The following is an 18,100-nucleotide window of genomic DNA, read 5'->3' on the forward strand; positions in this document are numbered from 1 at the left end:
CCAAATATATATATATATATATATATATATATATATATATATATATATATATATATATATATATATACGTTTTAGAGATTGAATGAGCTGGTTATATGAGGGTGTGCACACTTATACAACACCCTTTTTTTTTTTTAACTTACTCTCACTAGAGGTTTTTTTTTGTTGCTTGGTGGTATATTTGACTTGAAATGGGTTCTATCTTGGTCTGATTTTTCACATGACCAAAACATGACATTTGAACAAGGGTGTTTAGACTTTTTATACCCGCCAGAAGTTGTACAATTAAGGACTGCGGTCGTACTCATTAAAAAAAAGATGTTGAGGTTTTCTCTGAAGCACGCTAACGCTAAGTCTTTCAAATCATGTAAAAGTGTCATTGCGGGGGCCTCTTCTTACTGTTTGTTCCCAATCCAAATGATTGTGCTTTCCCATGAATGAGACAGCAAGTTGAGCGGGAGAAGTTTGTTCATGCCCGCGCCCGCTTTTTGCATGCGGCGCGGGGTCTGGCTGTGGCGGGGCTCCCCACCTCTGTTTGCTTGTCACTTCATCACTGGGAGGAGGAGACTTCATCTGCATATTAAAAACGCCCGCTTGCTAGCCGGAGGCGCACGCCGACCGCCTCCTATAAATATCCGCCGGTTTGTCTGCGCAGCTCCCGGCATACATCGTCCTCGCCGGTCCCTTTTCAAATCTTGATTTAATGCGGCGTTTAGTCGTCTGGCTTTGAAGGAACGCGGGGAAAAAAAACACATTCCGGGATGGCGTTTTCTCAAGTTCACGTGAGAATAATTCCAAGGGGTTGCGAGGACGCCCCCGCGAGCTTATCATTATCGTGGCGGGGTCGTCATCGCGATTTTCTCGCCGAGTTTGTGAAAAAGCAATAAATGGACCGACAATGCTATGCAAAAGTCCTAGCCGCCTTTCTGACTCTGCATCGGTAATAACAGACCTAGTTTTCGTCATCAAATCCATTCGAATCGGAGGTGTTTTTTCGCAAAAAACGTCACAGTCCAAGAAATGAAAAATCCAATTTGATCATCATGACAAATCAAGCGGAACATTTTCCGCACCACGTTGTCTCAACTGCTTTACCAAGCCGCCATAATGACTTTTTGCAAGCAATTTTAGCCTGCTAACCCCAGCTAATGTGCTAACGTGGCCGCGTCGACCTGTGTAAAGCTAGCTAGCGCTACAAACAAGAGGCCAACAGTGAACATGACAACATGTCATGACAACACTGATGATTTTTCACCAATTTTTAGGTGCATTCTAAAACTGGTGTTTTTGAGCAATAGGATCCTCTTTTTTTATGAAATATTTGTGTGATGTGTAAATAAAATACTCACACTAGATGCTAGCATCAGTGGCTAGCAGCGCTCCACAGCCTCATTCAGGCTGGCGAGCGCCATTGGATTACTTTCCAACGGCAGTTTCTTCATTTCAGTTGCCGTTTCTACTGATCACATTTTAACAAACAAGGCTGACTCAGTTTTGGTGTTTTAGCTAGCAAAAATGCTATTGTCACATTCTTTCACGAACCAATTGGAGAAATATTTCTCTAAAATATGATTATTAGCAAGCTAGCAGCGATAAGAAGCACTGGATGCTTGCATTAATAGCTAGTAGCATTTAACTACCAAATATGTGCTGGCGAATTAAATTGAATTCCTCTCATAAGGCAGTTTATTAGCCGTACAGTTGCCATTCCGAATGATCACTTTTTAACAAACAAAGCTGACTCAAATGTGCTGTTTTAATGAGCAAAACATGTTTTTGCCACTTCCTTTCAGAAACCAAACGGGGAGATATTTGTCTAAAATCTCACTAGTGTTGCTTGGGATTAGCAATCGCACCAAGATCAACAGCTAGCAGCGGCGAGAAGCAAAAGATGCTATCGTTAGCAGCTAGCGGCATTTAACTACCCCGTATATGCCGGTGAGTGAAATTGTACTACTTTCCAAAGGCAGTTTCTTAGACATACTGACACAGTTCCCATTCCTACTGATCACTTTTTAACAAACCAAGCTGACCTAAAAGTGCTGTTTTAGCTAGCAAAAGATGCTATTGTCACTTCCTTTCAGAAGCCAAATATTTGTCTAAAATCTGACTAATGTTGCTGGCGATCTTCCCCGCCCATACCACATAGGTTGGCGAGAGGCATCGGATGACTACTTTTTAAAGGCAATTTATTAGATGTCCAGACGCGCAGTTGCCGTTCCTACTGATCACTTTTTAACAAACCGGTCTCGCTCAAAAGTGCAAAGATCGCTAGTCGGTAAAACATTTTTCTAAAATCTCACACATTTTAAGTTTACATTGAAATAAAAAGAAAATGACAATATGCCTATCCAAAAACATCTGGGGCAACAATTGTTCCCGCTTTTCAATCTTTAGCGCTTCACTATTAGAAAGTATCCGCTGTAAAAAACGTCTTTAAAAGTCCACAAAGCTAGGTGGGCCAAGACATTCGGCAACAGCCCGTTCCGTCGTAATCTTGAGCGATTGCGGACGTTGAGGATGAGCCGTCAAGCGTATCTTAGCAGAACTTTGCCTCCAGTTTGACTTTTATTTCACGGACGACTGCTGTAATCCCAGAATATGATCCCCCTCCTGAGCTCAGCTTCTTATCCTCTGGAGGAAGCACCTTGAGCGGAGCGGAGCCAACATAAGGTGCGCTTAATGGGAATTACCTACTTTTGTAGTCTGCTCGTGGGCGAGGGCCCGTGTTTGAAAATTCTGCTGCGCTGGAAACTCCAAGGTTGAAGACAACTTTTTTTCCCTGTATGGATTCATTTTTTCTGGGTCAAACTCTCAGGTGATCAAAGTCATATTTTGCTTTGAGAATCCGTATACAACATCATGTAGCGTAAATGTTTTTTAGCGAACCGCAAAAACATTGTTTGATTGTCGAGGTGGAAAGGGCCTCGGATTTTTGGGGGTGGTCCTGGTGCGCAAATCGCAGACGCAAATGACTAAGCGCACGAAAAAGCTCATCGCAAACAAAACACACTGAAGTCAAAGCGCGACGCCGAATGAAAAAAAGCAGATGAGAAATTTGTTTCTATTTCGTTTGCCTTTTTGACTCGTAAAATCAATAAAAAACGGACTTTGAAGGAGGCCAAGACGATTGTCTCTCTACGGCGTCCGTACGTTCAATCCGAGGTACTAATTGACAGTTGTTTTGTTTTTTAAATTAGGATAAAGGAGTGTCTCAAAAATACTTTTCCTCACGCCTGAGACTTTTGAAAGATACGTATAAATACGTCTTTGGGAGTGTTTGAGTTTATTTTTCTCTTTCCCATCGAAAAACCACAAAAGCTTGAAGATTTGTATCCGTTGGACGGCAGCAATGTCAGTCAAGGTCACTGTTGTTGACGACGTTATGATTTTTTACGACGGATGTTTCCTTAATGATCAAGGGCTTGATTTTCAAAATATCACAGCAAGGTAAAGAACTAAAAGAGCAGGAATCCAACACAGCAGTGTATCAAGTTCTTTTTTTTGTGTCTTTTCTTTTTAACGAGAATCAGCCCAAGCAACAGCGGCAATGAGGTCATTCCAATAGTTAAATATATATTCAGACTAATAAAAATACAAAAAAAAAAAAAGATTTCCACGGGCTAAACAAGCAATTGCAATCTTAGCCGCTGTAGCCTTCATTTATTACATTTCCAAGTGGATTTGCATATTTTACACAGTGGATGCCTATGCCGCCGTCTTTGACAATTTGTTATTAGACTTTGAGCATGGGGGGGGGGTCTCTAATTTGGATGCTCCAGTTTGTAAATAAATAAATAAAAGGCAAGACACTGCGTCTTCGCCTCAAGACAAAGCGGCCTTTTTTTTTTTTTCTTTTTTGGTCTCGGCCTGATGTTCTCAGATAGGCGCTCAGCTCATCATCAAGGGAACATGTGCAGGGCTCACAAAGACGGGGAAGGGGGGGAATCTTCGTGGGGGGGTGCATGAGGTGGAGCCTAAATGGAGTTTAGGCTTCCACAAGTTCTGGCGGACCTCTTGAAGGTTTGTGATTGCACACTGCAGGCATGATGATGAGGAGGGTGAGGACAAAGAGGCGCCGACCACTCTGCCGGATGCTCGCGTGCCTTCACAATAAAAGCGCGCGCTGTGGTGGGGAGGGGGAGGGGGGGCACGGAGCTGAGGAGTGCCTTTTTGGGGGGAGTCTATTGTGTTTGAACGGGATAAAGGGTGAAGATGTCATTTAACAAAAGGATGGAGGTAGGACACGCTGGATTAGTGCTTGAATGGAGGCTCTCCATCCAATGGCGCTTCGGGGAGGATCCATCTTTCTTCATCCCCTCTTTCTTCATCCCCTTTCCGTCTCCCTCGTCGTCACCCCGTCTCCTTAACTCTCCATCTCCTCCTTTGGCCCTCTCTCCCCCCTCTCCCGCTCCCTCCCGCCCTCCCTTTCACACTCTCCCTGGCTCCTCCCTTCCCTTTCTCTCGATTCTTCCTCACCCCACTCTCGCTCTCTCCATTCATCTCCATCTTTCTCTCTCTCTATTGCCCTCTCTCTCACGCTCTACCCCACCTCTCTCTCACCTCTCCTCCTCTTTTCCCCTCTCTCTTCTGCTCTCCCGTCTCTCGAACTATCTGGCTCCCTCCCTTGTATCTCCCTTTTTCTCTTTCCCTCTCTCTCACACTTCTTTCTTTTTCTGTCATTCTTCCTTTTCTCTCATCTTCTCTCCCCGTTTTCTCTCCCTCTACCTCCCTCTTCCTCTTTTTCCACTGTCTCTCTCCTGCTCTCCCTTTCTCTCCCCCACTCTCTCTCTCTCTCTCTCCCCCTCTCTCTCTCTCTCGCTGCATATATCCCTTTTCCGTACCCAGTTTGCAATATTGCTTTCATCCAAGAAGTTTGGAAAGTTTGGCTGACTTTTCTGATTGCTTTGTTGACATTCCCTTCAGCGCAGCTCCCTCTAGTGGATGCATAGCGCAACTACTAGCTTTTTTTCTGTGCACCTCATAATGTAGTGCGCTCTAGATCTGAAAATAATCTAGTCATAAAAGGTGCGCCTTATGGTGAATCCAGTGTGCCTTATAGAGCGTAAAATATGGTGATATAATCTAGAAATATGTTGATTCACGTTCAATTGAATTTGCTTTTGTTTGGAAAAGAAAATATACTAATCCTGTCACAGCATTAGAAAACAATTGGATTTGGTGATGCCTGCAGCAATGCTGTCAAAAATCACACTTGCCCCCGTAGTGCTTTTAGGTACCCCCAGGGGTACTCATTAATTTGTGAATCCAGTGTGGATGCATATCATTGTAAAAATCCAGATTTTTCGTTGCCCATGTATTTCTTTGTGGTTTCTTGCTAGTAATGTCTGTGTGACCTTGTGCTGGAGGCGAACGGCTTTTATTGTGGCGCTCTAAGCGGAAGTAGAACGTGATTGTAACACAGCTGATGGGTGACAAAGAAAAAAAAAAAACGTGCGCTCACACCTCTCATGCGCACAAGGAATAAAGGCGCGCGGCGCGCGCGAGGAGGATCTTCCCGCGCTCCAGCGTCCACGAGGTGACTAGCGGACGCCTCCTCCTTTTATTTTTGCCTTTTCCATTTTACCGCACCCTCTTTTGTATTCCTCCTCACAAAAACTTCTGCAAAGTCCTCAAACAATGGCGGCTCACTCCACCCGCACGTCTCCCCCGCTGTTTTTTTGTCAGCTCGGTCAGGCGCGCCGTTGAAGTCGGGAAGTGCGAGCAAGGTGAGGGGGGAGGGAGGGGGGGGGGGGGGGGGGCGTAACGATGCTGCGGGAGCCCCGCTAACCATGGGCGTGTTGGAGTCCAACTCCAGCGGTAACTTGACCCCGGCGGCGTCCGGCGGGGCGCCGCCCCTGCCAGGCTACCTGGCGCTGCTCCTGTCGGTGCTGATGGTGACGCTGGTGGCCACGGTGGTGGCGGGGAACGCGCTGGTCATCCTGGCGTTCGTCGTGGACAAAACCCTGAGAACTCAGAGCAACTACTTCTTCCTCAACCTGGCCATATCCGATTTCCTCGTGGGTGAGTTGCTTCTTTGTCTAGACCTCTTTTTTGATTGCGCTCACATTTTGGATTTGCCCCCTCCATCTCCTCCCTCCTTCTCTGCCAAGTCTTTTGTTCCTCCCCGCAATTATCCCCCAATCACTCGGTACGAAGTGGACAATTTATGTACAAAGCAGCCAAAAATAGATTTCCTTTTTATGATTTGGGTTTTTTTGTTTTTTTTCGCCCCCAACACACCCGCTCTTTGTGCTTATCTGCAGCACTGTGAATTACCCCCCACCACCTCTCCCCCTCCTCAATCAAACCACCGCAGGGAATCAGATCGCGTTCCCAAAACGCCCCCCCTCGTTATCCTCCTCATCCCGATGCGCGTGACGGTGTGCCCCCAGGTGCCTTCTGCATCCCGGTGTACATCCCTTACAACCTGACGGGCAGGTGGATGCTGGGTAAGGGTCTGTGCAAGGTGTGGCTGGTCATGGACTACCTGCTCTGCTCTGCCTCCGTCTTCAACATCGTGCTCATCAGCTACGACCGCTTCCTGTCTGTCACGAGGGCTGTGAGTAACACCCCAAAAGATGGAAAAATAAATAAAGAAATCGGGTTTGCGGTTTTGGAGGCGGGTGCACTGCGTCACCTCGAAAGGCGTTCCTTTTGCTTCGCTCGACAATTCGGTAAAAGCCGTCCGACCAAAAAAACCAAAATACCCAGAGGAATGGATGGGTCAGCGTCGGGTATAAATGCAGCTGTTCTTAAATGGCCGTCGTTTGTTTAGGAAATAACATGGGATTTCAACAGGTTTTTTTCTCGTATCAGCAGCACTAATTGAATTATTTCTAAAGGCATGACCGGAGCAGTATAGTTTTCTTTTAAGGTTCTTTTTAGTTTTCTCTCAAATTAAGAGCAAACTAATTGGAACATGAATCACCCTATTGCTATATTGTGTTCTAATGACCCTTTAACAAACTTGTTAATATGTGTAAAATGTGCATTGTCATTAGTGATGCAATTTACCAGCAGATGAGTCGGAAATAATACAGATGATACATGATCTTTCCAAGGGTGGCCCCCCCAAAAATACGTCCCGAGATACGACTACAAATGTAGTTCCAAAGTTGAATAAATCAAGCACTTTGATTTCAGTTTCCTTTTTTTTTCATTGGAAAAAGGCCGAGAACCACCGCGCTATTGGATAGCGCGTCTGCCTCGCAGTTCTGTTTGGGGTTTGACTCGAGTGTTTTCGTCTTAACTGTGTGTTGGTTTTTTCACCCAAGGTCACCTTTGAGTCGCGTTGACTTTTGAGCTACTTCCATCCGTAATCCCCAGCGCGGGTAGCCTAGCCTAGCCTAGCCTTCTTCGTACTGTATTTCTTGATGATCTCCAGCTTCGTTTCCGTACTAATCATCTTCTTACTTGTCTAACCAATTCAAGTCGGAATGAAGCACTAAAATGCACAATAAAAAATATTGTAAGCACTCACACAAGATCAAGTTTTAGCAGGTCTGCGTCTTAGTGAAACCGAGATGCCGACCGATCGCGGACCAGTGTCTTCGTCACACAATTTGACGCGAACGAAAAATAAGAGCGGTTATATAAAAACGCCTGAAGAGGGAGGCAAAACAACATAAACGCAGCCAACCCCACAGGTCGTGGCAGTTCTTGATGCCGTAAATCTGGAAAAATGCAGGGGCTGAAAAAAAGGTAGCATTCCACTTCGTAACGTGAAAGAAAACGTAAGCCGGGGACGCCGTAACCCGGAGGTCGGCTGCGCACGTTCTCCGTTTTCCATAGGTGTGAATTTGAAGGTTTGATCGGGTTTACGTAAGGTCGACCGGATGGGCTCCAGTTGGATAGACGTTGGCTAAATGTGGTCATTGGTTACATTGTTTGACAAATGGATACTGTCGGTCTGACCGCGCATTATCTTGCCATTTTCACGCATGAATAATTCGGAAGCGGCTATTAAATGTTGTGGTATTGGGATGTTCTACCGCTTGTATTTAATAATTGAGTATTTGGGTGATTTGAAGTTTTTGAAAAATATTTTTAAAGAACCCAATTGATTTTTTTTCCTGATTGTCGGGGGGCGGGGGCCGCTTGTCAATATGTTTGTCTAACGTTGTCATGTGGTTTGCCCCCCCCACCTCCCAAAAAAAAAAAAAAAATGCAGAAATTGGTCGGTTTTTGATACGACCTCAGCATAAATCACCTCCGTCTCCCATTTGGTCCCACTCGATCGCGCCGCAAAACTTGCGCGCTCAGCTATGCGTATGAATGAAGGCGTTTGAGGAGGGAGCTTCTTCTACTCGGAGGTCGGCGCGACCGGGCGCATGGCTTCCTGGAGCTCGATGGAAGCGGAGGGCGGAAAAAGAGTTTCAAAAATCGGCCTGAGCTCGGTTGGGAATGGCGCGAAAGGTGTCCGAGTTTAGAGAAATTCAATCCTAAATGAGCAAAGGATGCCTTCAAAGACATTTTTTTAAATCAATTGCTGGACGTTTCATGTTGATTTTTGCACCGCGGCCTCCTATTGGCTGACATCGGCCATTGGGCGAGCCCCCCCGAGAGTGGGGCGCCCGTGCGTTTGAGAGGCACGGGACTTTCTGTTGTGCAACCTTGAGTTCATTTGGGAAAGTTTTCCGGCCGGCGAATACCAAGCAGGATTCGCGCCTTGATTTTCCGACGCGTATTTACAAGGTTTTCGGCCTGTTTTTGGATGCGGAACAGACACAGGCTGCTCCGTTTGACGGCAGGTTGGCCTACATTTTCCTTCTTTTTAGCCATCTCTTAAAAGTCCTTTGCGCGCGCGACCCGCCCGTCTGCATCTGCAGTCAGTTGACTCCGGGGACACCCGCCACCCGCGTGCAAAAGTTCTTGCTGGAGATAGGACGGAGGGCCGGCGGCGACGGACGCTGCCAGCGGCTCCGAGGCGCCGCAATGAAGAAATCCGTCCAAGAGCATGCGAAATCACTTCACATCAATTTTAAAAATGCCAACGAGGGATGAAGCCTTAATTATGAAGGCTTTACCTTTTCAGAAGGCTCGGATGCTTTTTAGTCGCTTGGTCGTCTCTTTTATTTAGCCATCTTCCTGAGACCAAGCCCATTCGTTTGCGTCCGCTCTCGTGTCCTTAATTTTTTTTAGCCTCTGATTCTGCTCACTCGTACATTTCAACTCTTGTTCTTCACAACCACCAGTAGATGGCATCATTGCCTCATATTATTTATGAGATTTGCACAGTTTAAGGCTTCACCAGCAGAAAAGGTTGCATTTTATGCAATCTAACTTTTTCAAGATTTTAAACGACATAATTCCATACAGGGAGCCGAGATTCAAACCCGGAACCCTGTGAGCGCAAGGCGGCTTTGCTAACCGCTTGCTGGTGGCGCTGCCTGTTATTAGATGTTGAGTCTGTTTTTTGTTTTTTGTTTTTTTAATTTTGACACGGCGACAAAGAAAGAACGGCTGCGTGGAGATGAAGCGAAAAGCTGGCGTCACGCCAAGATGACAAGCATGACGATGATGATAGTGATGATGATGATAATGAATGTTGCATGTGTGCAGATGTCGCTTACGCATCCTCTCTCTCGCCGCCCACACCTCATCCTCATCCTCATCCTCATCCTCATCCTCATCCTCATCCTCATCCTCATCCTCGCCGTCCCCGGTCGGGCTGAGCAATTAATCAAAATGTAATCGTAATTTCTCTTTTAGTGTCTTGCAATCATAAAAGAAACACTTTCTACTCTAATAAAAAGCATAAAAGTGCTTGTTTTTGCTGTCCCAGCGGCTAATGTAGAAATACTCACTTGCTCATCGCTAAGATAAAAAAAAGCTGAACTTTTTTCTTTTATTTACATTTTAATTGAAGTTTGTAGAGAATTCTTTCATATTATTTCTGTTTTTCTTTATTTTTCACATTTTTTGACATGCGTGTCCTGCCGTGCAAATCATCAAATGGACTTCATTCCAATTTCCACATTTTCCCCAAATTCACGCAACGAAGGCTCGTATTTTTCCCATTCCAGTTATTGACGCTTTCCTCCAAATGGAACTTTTTTTATTTACCCCAATTGTACCCATTCATTCCCCTTCATTGAGCGATATTTTTTCATTCAGCATTTCAACCTTCACATGCAATTCTGCCAGAAATTGCAAATGTCCACTTTTTCTTGTGCAGTATTTTAGCCATTTTTTGGGTTATTTTCTCAAGGTTTTAAATAAAACAAACAAACATGCGAAAAAATCAAATAAAATGACACAAAAAATTGGTACCGGAAAATACAAGCCGATAAAACAAATGTTATGTTTGGTAGGTTTCGCAATTTCAATGTTGTAAAAAGACAGATTCTCAGGTTCAACCCAACTTCTTCCTCTCGTTACCTGTCAAGTTAATGATTTCTTTTCTCTCTCGTAGACAAAACACCGCACGAGATTTAGCATGATACTAATTTACTTTTTTATGAACATGTTTTCTGATGGTCCTCTCATTTTGTCTTTCGCAAGCCGCTCGTCGCGCGCCTCTCTATCATCGGCACTGACACGGGGCAGAATAAGAGCATCGTGAGTGGCTTTTTATTTACGCCATCAGTCTGTCAGCGTGGCGCCACTCGGGGCTCATTCGAGCGCGGCGCTTGGGGGGGGGGGGCTGGGGGGGCGGCTGGGGGGGCTGTCAGCACGGCCACAACTCAGCCCGCTTTAAGTCATCCATTGAAATGTCAATTTGTAGCCGGGCTGAAAAGGAGTCTTTCAGGCAGAGCCATACCTTGACTTGCAAGCGTCCCAACATACGAGTTGTTCAAGGAACAAGAAGAAGCCAAACGCACACGTGCAAAATGAAAACACTGAGAGACTTTTTTTTTTTTTTTACCCTTGTGGCATTATGTTACAAATTTTGGAAATTTTTTTATGATATAAAAGAATTAGTTGGGGGAAAAACACCGTAGGGAGCTGAAATTTCCAGCAGATGATTAAAACGTGTCAAAATGCAACGATGCTGACATTTCTCACATTTCCTTGTGATTGTAGCTGGACGTGCGAGATTTTGTGTACAAAAATAATCATTGTCCAAATTTTGGACCACAAAAAACCATTGTAATTACAATTTGTTGGATTCGTTTTAATAGACTAGTTGAAGCATCACGGTCACTTCACAGGCTTCAAAGACCGACCATCCCGTTTTTCTCATTTTTTGTGGGTGTTAATAAATGTAAGCATATGTATGGATAGAACTGATGCGACCGAACAATTTGAGTCGTTGATCGAAAAAAATATTCGCGAAGCTCTTTAATTACTACATCTTTCGAAAAAATGCAGTGTACGTGCATAATAATATGTACATACAACTTTGATGTTTTAACCTGGGCTTTTGCCCGCATTAGCTAATTAGCATAGATTTCTGTCGCCCGCCATACGGCGATTTCGCCATACGATCCCAACTCCGGAACAGATGAATTTGGTATGACGGGGGTCCGCTATATATACGGCGCTACGGACACAATCTGAGTTGTCGCGCGTCGCTCCACGGCTTGACGGCGTGCTGGTTTCCCCGCACAGGTGAAATACAGAGCGCAGCGTAACATGACCCGCCGGGCCATGCTGAAGATGGTGGCGGTGTGGGTGCTGGCCTTTCTCCTCTACGGCCCCGCCATCATCTTCTGGGAGGCGGCGGTGGGCTACAGCGTGGTGCCGGCGCACGAGTGCTACGCCGAGTTCTACTTCACCTGGTACTTCCTGCTGTGCGCCTCCACCTTCGAGTTCTTCACCCCTTTCGTGTCGGTGGCCTTCTTCAACCTCAGCATCTACTTGAACATCCACCGGCGCAACAAGAACTTATGTGCGGGGATGGACGAGGCGGCGCCGCCGCCGCCGCCGGCCAAGAAGCACCGCGACGGAGCGGCGTGGTCCGTCTTCTTCGTCAAGACTCGCAAGGTGACCGGCCTGGCCGTCCGTTATTCATATTTTGGATGTTCCGCGCTAACTTTTTTCACACTGGCATCAACGTTTTGATACCTCTTTATTGAAAAGTGAAGCCTCGTGAAGCACTCTAGATGGTAAACTTGGTTCAAGTATAAAAGCCGGTCCAATGGAATTTCCTCAGCATCTTCAAACCAAGGGTGCCATCTAGAGGAGCAAAAAAAACTCGGAAGTGGTTTACGAGGCCGGAGATGATCGGGAAATACGATGAAGGCTAGGCTAGGCTAAGCTACAACCGCTAGCGCAAGTCACGTCACTGCTAAGGTAAATAAGATTTTAAAAAATATATTTTTGACCTTTACTATACTATATTGTTACTCATTTTTAAAATGTGTTTTTAAGTTTGATCATTTTTGATTAGCATAATTAGCATAGGTTTCTACCGCCCGCCATAGGATTTGGCCTTCCGGTCCCAACTCCCGAAGGGATTAATTTCGCATGGCGGGGGCCCAGCGTATTTTCGTTCAACAAGTACGAAAACGCCAACAGATGAACGCATTGACAGCCGACGGATTTTGCCGCTTAATTCGTAGTCCGCGAACATCCGAAGGGAGCCCTTGTAAAAAGACCTTTTTTTTTTTTTTTTCCCTTCCCGATTACGCTCCAGGTGTCATGCAGCGAGCCCACCGCCATCTCGGCGGTCATCGAGGACGACGACGTCCTCTCGCCGTCCTCCTGCGCCAACCCCGACGCCAATCGGATCCCGGCGCACAGGGGCAAGCTGTCGCCGGGCGGGCGGAACACCCGGCCGTCGCATCCCTCGCCGGCGGTCTCGGCGGCGGGCGGCCGCAGGACGCCGGGATCCCGCCTGTCCCGCGACATCAAGATCGCCAAGTCGCTGGCGGTCATCGTGTGCATTTTCGCCATCTGCTGGGCGCCTTACACGCTGCTGATGATCATCCGGGCCGCCTGCAGCGGCGCGTGCGTGCCCAACTACTGGTACGACATCACGTTCTGGCTCCTGTGGCTCAATTCGGCCATCAACCCCTTCCTGTACCCGCTGTGCCACAGCAGTTTTCGAAGGGCTTTCTCCAAGATCTTGTGTCCCAAGAGACAATCCGTCCAGCCTCAGGCGGTGGAGGCGCAGTCGTGTTAGAGCCAAACACTTGAACCGATGCAAAAACTGCCAAACTGTGTAAAAAAACAACAACAAAAACTCCGCTTCCTTGTTCTTCCATCCCAAAAATCCAAAATGAGAAAAAAAAAAAAAAAAAGTCTGTAAGGATGCTCAAAGCACATAAAGATAGAATCACAAGAGCGAGGACCTCCGCCAAGGCTGGACAATGGATAAATGCCCCCGTCCAAAAAAAAAAAAAATGAGATGGGCCCCTATTTGGGTCTACAGACTACAGTGGAACCTTTAAAAACAATCTCTCGAGTCATACGTTGTATAGAATTATTATGTAATGCAGTTATATCAAAATATTAAGTTTTGTTTATTTAAAAAAGTAACAATAAATAAAAAAATATATACAGTATATATATTTTTTTTTCACACATAGAAAATACCCCCGTAGTAATACTGTGCTAGTGTTTCAAACCTCTAAGAGACAACCCCATTCTCCTAATTTGAAAAATGAATGTGAAACCCTAAACCTAATTTCAAGCCCTAAAATGAAACCCTAACCCTTCTTTGAGACCCTGAACCTAATTAAAACCTCAATTTCAAATCCCAACCCAAATTTATAACCCTAAGAGGAAGCCCTAATCTTTTTTTGAAACCTTAACCCTAATTGTAACTTTACATTGAAGCCCTAACTGGTTTGAAACCCTAACAATAGAATAGAATAACTTTTATTGTCATCGAAGACGGCCTAATTTTAAACCCTATAACTGCTTTCAAGATTGAAGGTTTACTTTAAGGATTCAAGATTTTCAAGATACTTTGAAATCCTAACTCTAGTTTGTAACTCCACTTTTATACCCTAACTAGTTGAAATTACTAACCCTAATTTCAAACCCTGAGACTAGTTTCAAAACCTGCTTTAAAACACTTAACTTAGAACCATAATTTGAAACCCTAACCTTAGTTTTAAACCCTCTCTCTAGTTTAAAACAGTAAATTTTCGACCTTAAAACCTCATTCCTGGTCTGAAACCCTAATCCTACTTAAAAAAAAACAATTTGAAAATTGAGGTTAGCTTGAAACCTTACTCAAAATCCCTAAGCCTAGTTTAAAGCCCTACTTTGAAAGCCTAACCCTAATTTCAAACCCTAAGCCTAGTTTAAAGCCCTACTTTGAAAGCCTAACCCTAATTTCAAACCCTAAGCCTAGTTTCGAACCCTGCTTGAAAACACTTACCTTAAAACCCTAATTTGAAACCCTGACTTTAGTTTTAAACCCTCTCTCTAATTTGAAATCGTAAAATCTCAACTTTAAAACCGTATTCCTTGTCTGAAACCCCAATTCTAGTTGAAAACCCACGTCGAACCTTGACTTTTGCTTGAAACCTTACTTTGAAACCCTAACCATAGTTTGAAACCCTACTTTGAAACCGCAATCTTAATTTTAAACCCTCTCTGTGGTTTGAAACCCTAAAATCTCAACTTTAAAACCCTATTCCTGGTCTGAAACCCTTATCCTAATTAAAAACTCCACTTGAACATTGACTTTAGTTTGAAACCTCACTTTGAAACCCTAACCCTAGTTTAAAAGCCAACTTTGTAGTTTGAAAGCTTAGGCTTTGTTTGAATCCTTAATGTGAAAAGCAGAGATACTTTAGGGAAATGAGTGTAAAAGAAACACAGCTTTGCGATGTCAACTTCTCCTTGCACTAAATTCCGTTGCCTGTTCTGTGGTTATCCAAGCAATTTCTTGCCCTCTTTCCCATCGCTCCGCAAAAAAAAAAGAAAAGCCAAAGAAAAATGCAAGAACACTGTTGACTGCTGACAAAAAAAAATGGGATTTTGAGGTTCCACTGTAATTTGAAGCAAATCGCACCCCTGAAAATGCTTGAATTATGAGTTGTTTACAAACAGGTTCGAGGACACATGACGTGAATTGGACTTTTTAACCCTCGTGCAATATTATGTCCATTTTTGGGACAAATTCTTTCACATTCTACTCGCAGTATTTCAGCGCATTCCCAGAAGTGTGCTAACTAAGATGGGTCGCTCTATGTCTAACTGACATGATGTCGCATCTGGGTGAAATTTCAGCTCCCTGGTGTCTTCTTTCAATGCTGTCCCTTTGCTGTTAAAAAAAAATCAAGGATTGGATTGGAAGAACTACTTCTCAAGGGTTCAAGAATGTAAAATCTTGAATTTCACAGCAAAGTACCGGGTGTTTTCCACAAAATGTGTAGAAGACGGAGGAGCCCAAGCGTGACGTAAGAGGAGGGCCGATTGACATCATACGCCACCATGCACTAAGTCACTTGGCAGCTAGGCCGGGTGAAGATCCGCCATTTGCAAACCACGGTTGGACTACGCGGAAGTACTATCATTTCTAAGCCAAAGCGAAGCGGAGCTGCAGCGTTAGCACGGGTTAGCATCAGCTACTCCCATACGAGCGTAATTAGGAAACGCCCATTGATGTCGGCTTCGTAGAATATGAATGAAGCGGCCGATCTTCCGCCTCCGGGCGGCCATTTTGCTCCGCGCCGTCGACTGACAATAACGTCACAAAACAGGTGAGCCATGATTGGCCGTTACCTGGGCGACCGCGATGTCATTTTCGGTCGACGGCAGGCAGGCGTCCAAAAAGCCGCCCGTCGGATGAAGCAAAATGAAGCAAAAATCCTGCACTTTTATCCTTGACGATTTTGTAAAAATCCAACCGACACGACCACCTTGGCGGAGCTTGCAGCTTGGGACTCTCGCGGCACCTTAAAAAAAAAAAAAAAAAAAAACCCGATACAATCGCTCCAAATGAAAAGCACAGATTCTCTGTGAGACGTACACGTCCGCGTGGAAATGCATGCGAACCATCGCAGACAATCTCTCTGCAGTGACGCGCTTTAAGCCTTCCAGCCACTGTGCGTGTGTGTGAGATGTTTTACGATACCTTTTTCATATGGGCCCCTCCGACAACATGCCCTTTCGCGAGCGGCGGGGGCCATTAGGAAAATGCGACTTCTTACGTGGGGGGAAGATGGCCGATCCCGGCCTGCGGTCCCGCGGCAACACGCTGGCAAACGGGGAGCCTTTAACATCGAGAGCCGGACAAACGCTCGCATTTGTCTCCCCGCTACCGAATGTCGTTTTGTTTTGATATCCTTTGATGTGAAAAAAGTTGGCTCCGTAGGTCAAACCTGCCAACTCTAAAAAAAAAAGGAAACGTTTGAAAAAAAAAAATGCACTCGTCGTCCTCCGGCGACGCTTCGAAATGTACAGCACAATAAGCCGTTTTGTACAAAAATATCTATGCCAACTCTGTGTTAAATAGTTGTGTGTTCTTTCAATGCAGTATTTATTACTATTTAAAGAATGATTTGTACCCCCCCCCCCAAAAAAAAAAAAATATATAGCACTTGATAACTTTGTAACTTGGCAATGAATGTCTGTCGGTGTGAGTAGCCAAAGAAAAAATGAAAATAAAGACTGACTATATGAATGCGATCCTTCAGTGAGTTTGTTTTTTTTCCAACGTTGACGCTAGGAACGTTAGCTCGCTTAGCGTTCACTTGAAGTCCAAATTTCCCTTTGAATCCAAGCACAAATTCTTTGTTTTGGCGGGGAAATGTACATTTATTTTTAAAAGACCTGACTTTCAACTAGCCACTGTCATTTGGAATCCATGTAGAATGCTAGCATGATTATCTTAACATGAAGCTAAATTTCAATTTTCTTTTGAAGACTCCTGACATCTAGCTAGCTAGAAACATTTGCTTAGCATGAAGCTAAACTCCAACTTTCTTATAAATCGTCCACAAAACATTTGGTTTAAAAAAAAGTATTCTGATAGTGCTTACAAATGACTCGTTTGTTACATTACATACATAAAAATAGTTTATCTAACCACCTAGCTAAATAAGCAATTCATGCAGAATGCTATCTTCACACTAAGCTAACTCCAAAGCAAACATTTGCTATTTAAAATTGTAGGCAAAAAAATCTGACTTTTTCAGTCCAATTTTTGTACATAAAGGGATCGCCCCCAAAACATGCATATTTGTATGGGTAGGGCGGATTCCACCGAACATTTGGAGTACTTGAAAGTAAACATATATTTGTATTTGACGAGGTTATGATGCTTTCAAAGTCAGCCCCAGTTGGGTGAAAATCGTGAAAAATCTCCGGCAAGCTAAATAGATTAGCTAAACGATTAGACAACTTCAATTTTGGTTGTGTAAATTTGTATTTAAACTGCAAAAAAAACCAGTAGTATAAAAACAAAACGTCTATCTTTTACTGGATGAAAAAAATCCTGGCTGAAGTGACGCTGGAGCAGCTCCATAACCGGAGTGCTGAAAATGTCTTTTTCAGCTTTGAGCTTTTGTTGTTATTCTGCCACTGACCCCATTTAACAGCCGTCCATTTTTTTTTCTTCTTCTTCCCCTTCTCGCCGAATATGTGCAAACACTCTGAGGGGCTGCGAAAGGAGCACTCCAAAAGCGTAAATGCTCCGGCTCGATAAGCGGGGCGCTCCGGGGACCGCCCGCCTGTCAAAAACCTCACGTCGGGACCTAAACGGTCCTGAGTCGGGCGTAACAAAGGTGTCGGAGCGGATTCGGCGCCCTTCCGTAAAAGGTCGGCGGAGGATACGCCCGATAGACTCGGGCCAAGGCGACCGGCGATGAGACGCAGGTGGACTTGCAAATAGAAAACAAATTGCCGGCCGCCAGCGAGCACATTGTTTGGGCGCGCCTCGGGAAAGCCGCCGGGCGATGGCCGGAGCCGTTCCCGAAAGGAAATTACAAGCCGTCCTCTCGTCCACGGCGCCGCCGGATCAAATGCTGGCCGACGGATGAAACCATTTCCACCCCGACGCGAAGCGCGCATGAGCTCTCTTTGTGATTAATTGTTCGTAGGATGGTGGTAAAATCCACAAAATCCAAACACTACGGCGCACTTTTTCAATTATTTTATTTTATCAATTATTATCATTTTTCTGCATCGTTTGTTGGAGGGAACAAAGACTAGTGACGTTTAACTTTCCGAAAACGAAGACAAACTCATTATG

The 18,100-nt window shown here is 44.8% G+C and overlaps 1 protein-coding gene across 2 annotated transcripts; it reads left to right on the forward strand.

The window, feature by feature from the left end:
• The first annotated feature begins 5,430 nt into the window (after positions 1–5,430).
• LOC148416442 (histamine H3 receptor) lies at positions 5,431–16,536 on the forward strand. Of its 2 annotated transcripts, XM_088426515.1 has the most exons (6): positions 5,431–5,539; positions 5,689–5,729; positions 5,866–6,024; positions 6,396–6,562; positions 11,557–11,931; positions 12,584–16,536. In XM_088426515.1, exons 1-6 carry the CDS (start codon positions 5,472–5,474, stop codon positions 13,070–13,072), a joined length of 1,299 nt encoding a protein of 432 aa, XP_088282641.1. In that variant the 5' UTR covers positions 5,431–5,471; the 3' UTR covers positions 13,073–16,536. The 2 variants fall into 2 exon arrangements, with proteins under 2 accessions (XP_088282641.1, XP_088282642.1); XM_088426516.1 differs by lacking the exons at positions 5,431–5,539; positions 5,689–5,729 and having other exon boundaries at positions 5,787–6,024.
• The last annotated feature ends 1,564 nt before the right edge of the window (positions 16,537–18,100 follow it).

Source organism: Hippichthys cyanospilos, chromosome 10, assembly GCF_059441005.1.
Source record: "Hippichthys cyanospilos isolate Australia breed blue-spotted pipefish chromosome 10, RoL_Hcya_1.0, whole genome shotgun sequence".
NCBI classification, from domain to species: Eukaryota; Metazoa; Chordata; class Actinopteri; order Syngnathiformes; family Syngnathidae; genus Hippichthys; species Hippichthys cyanospilos.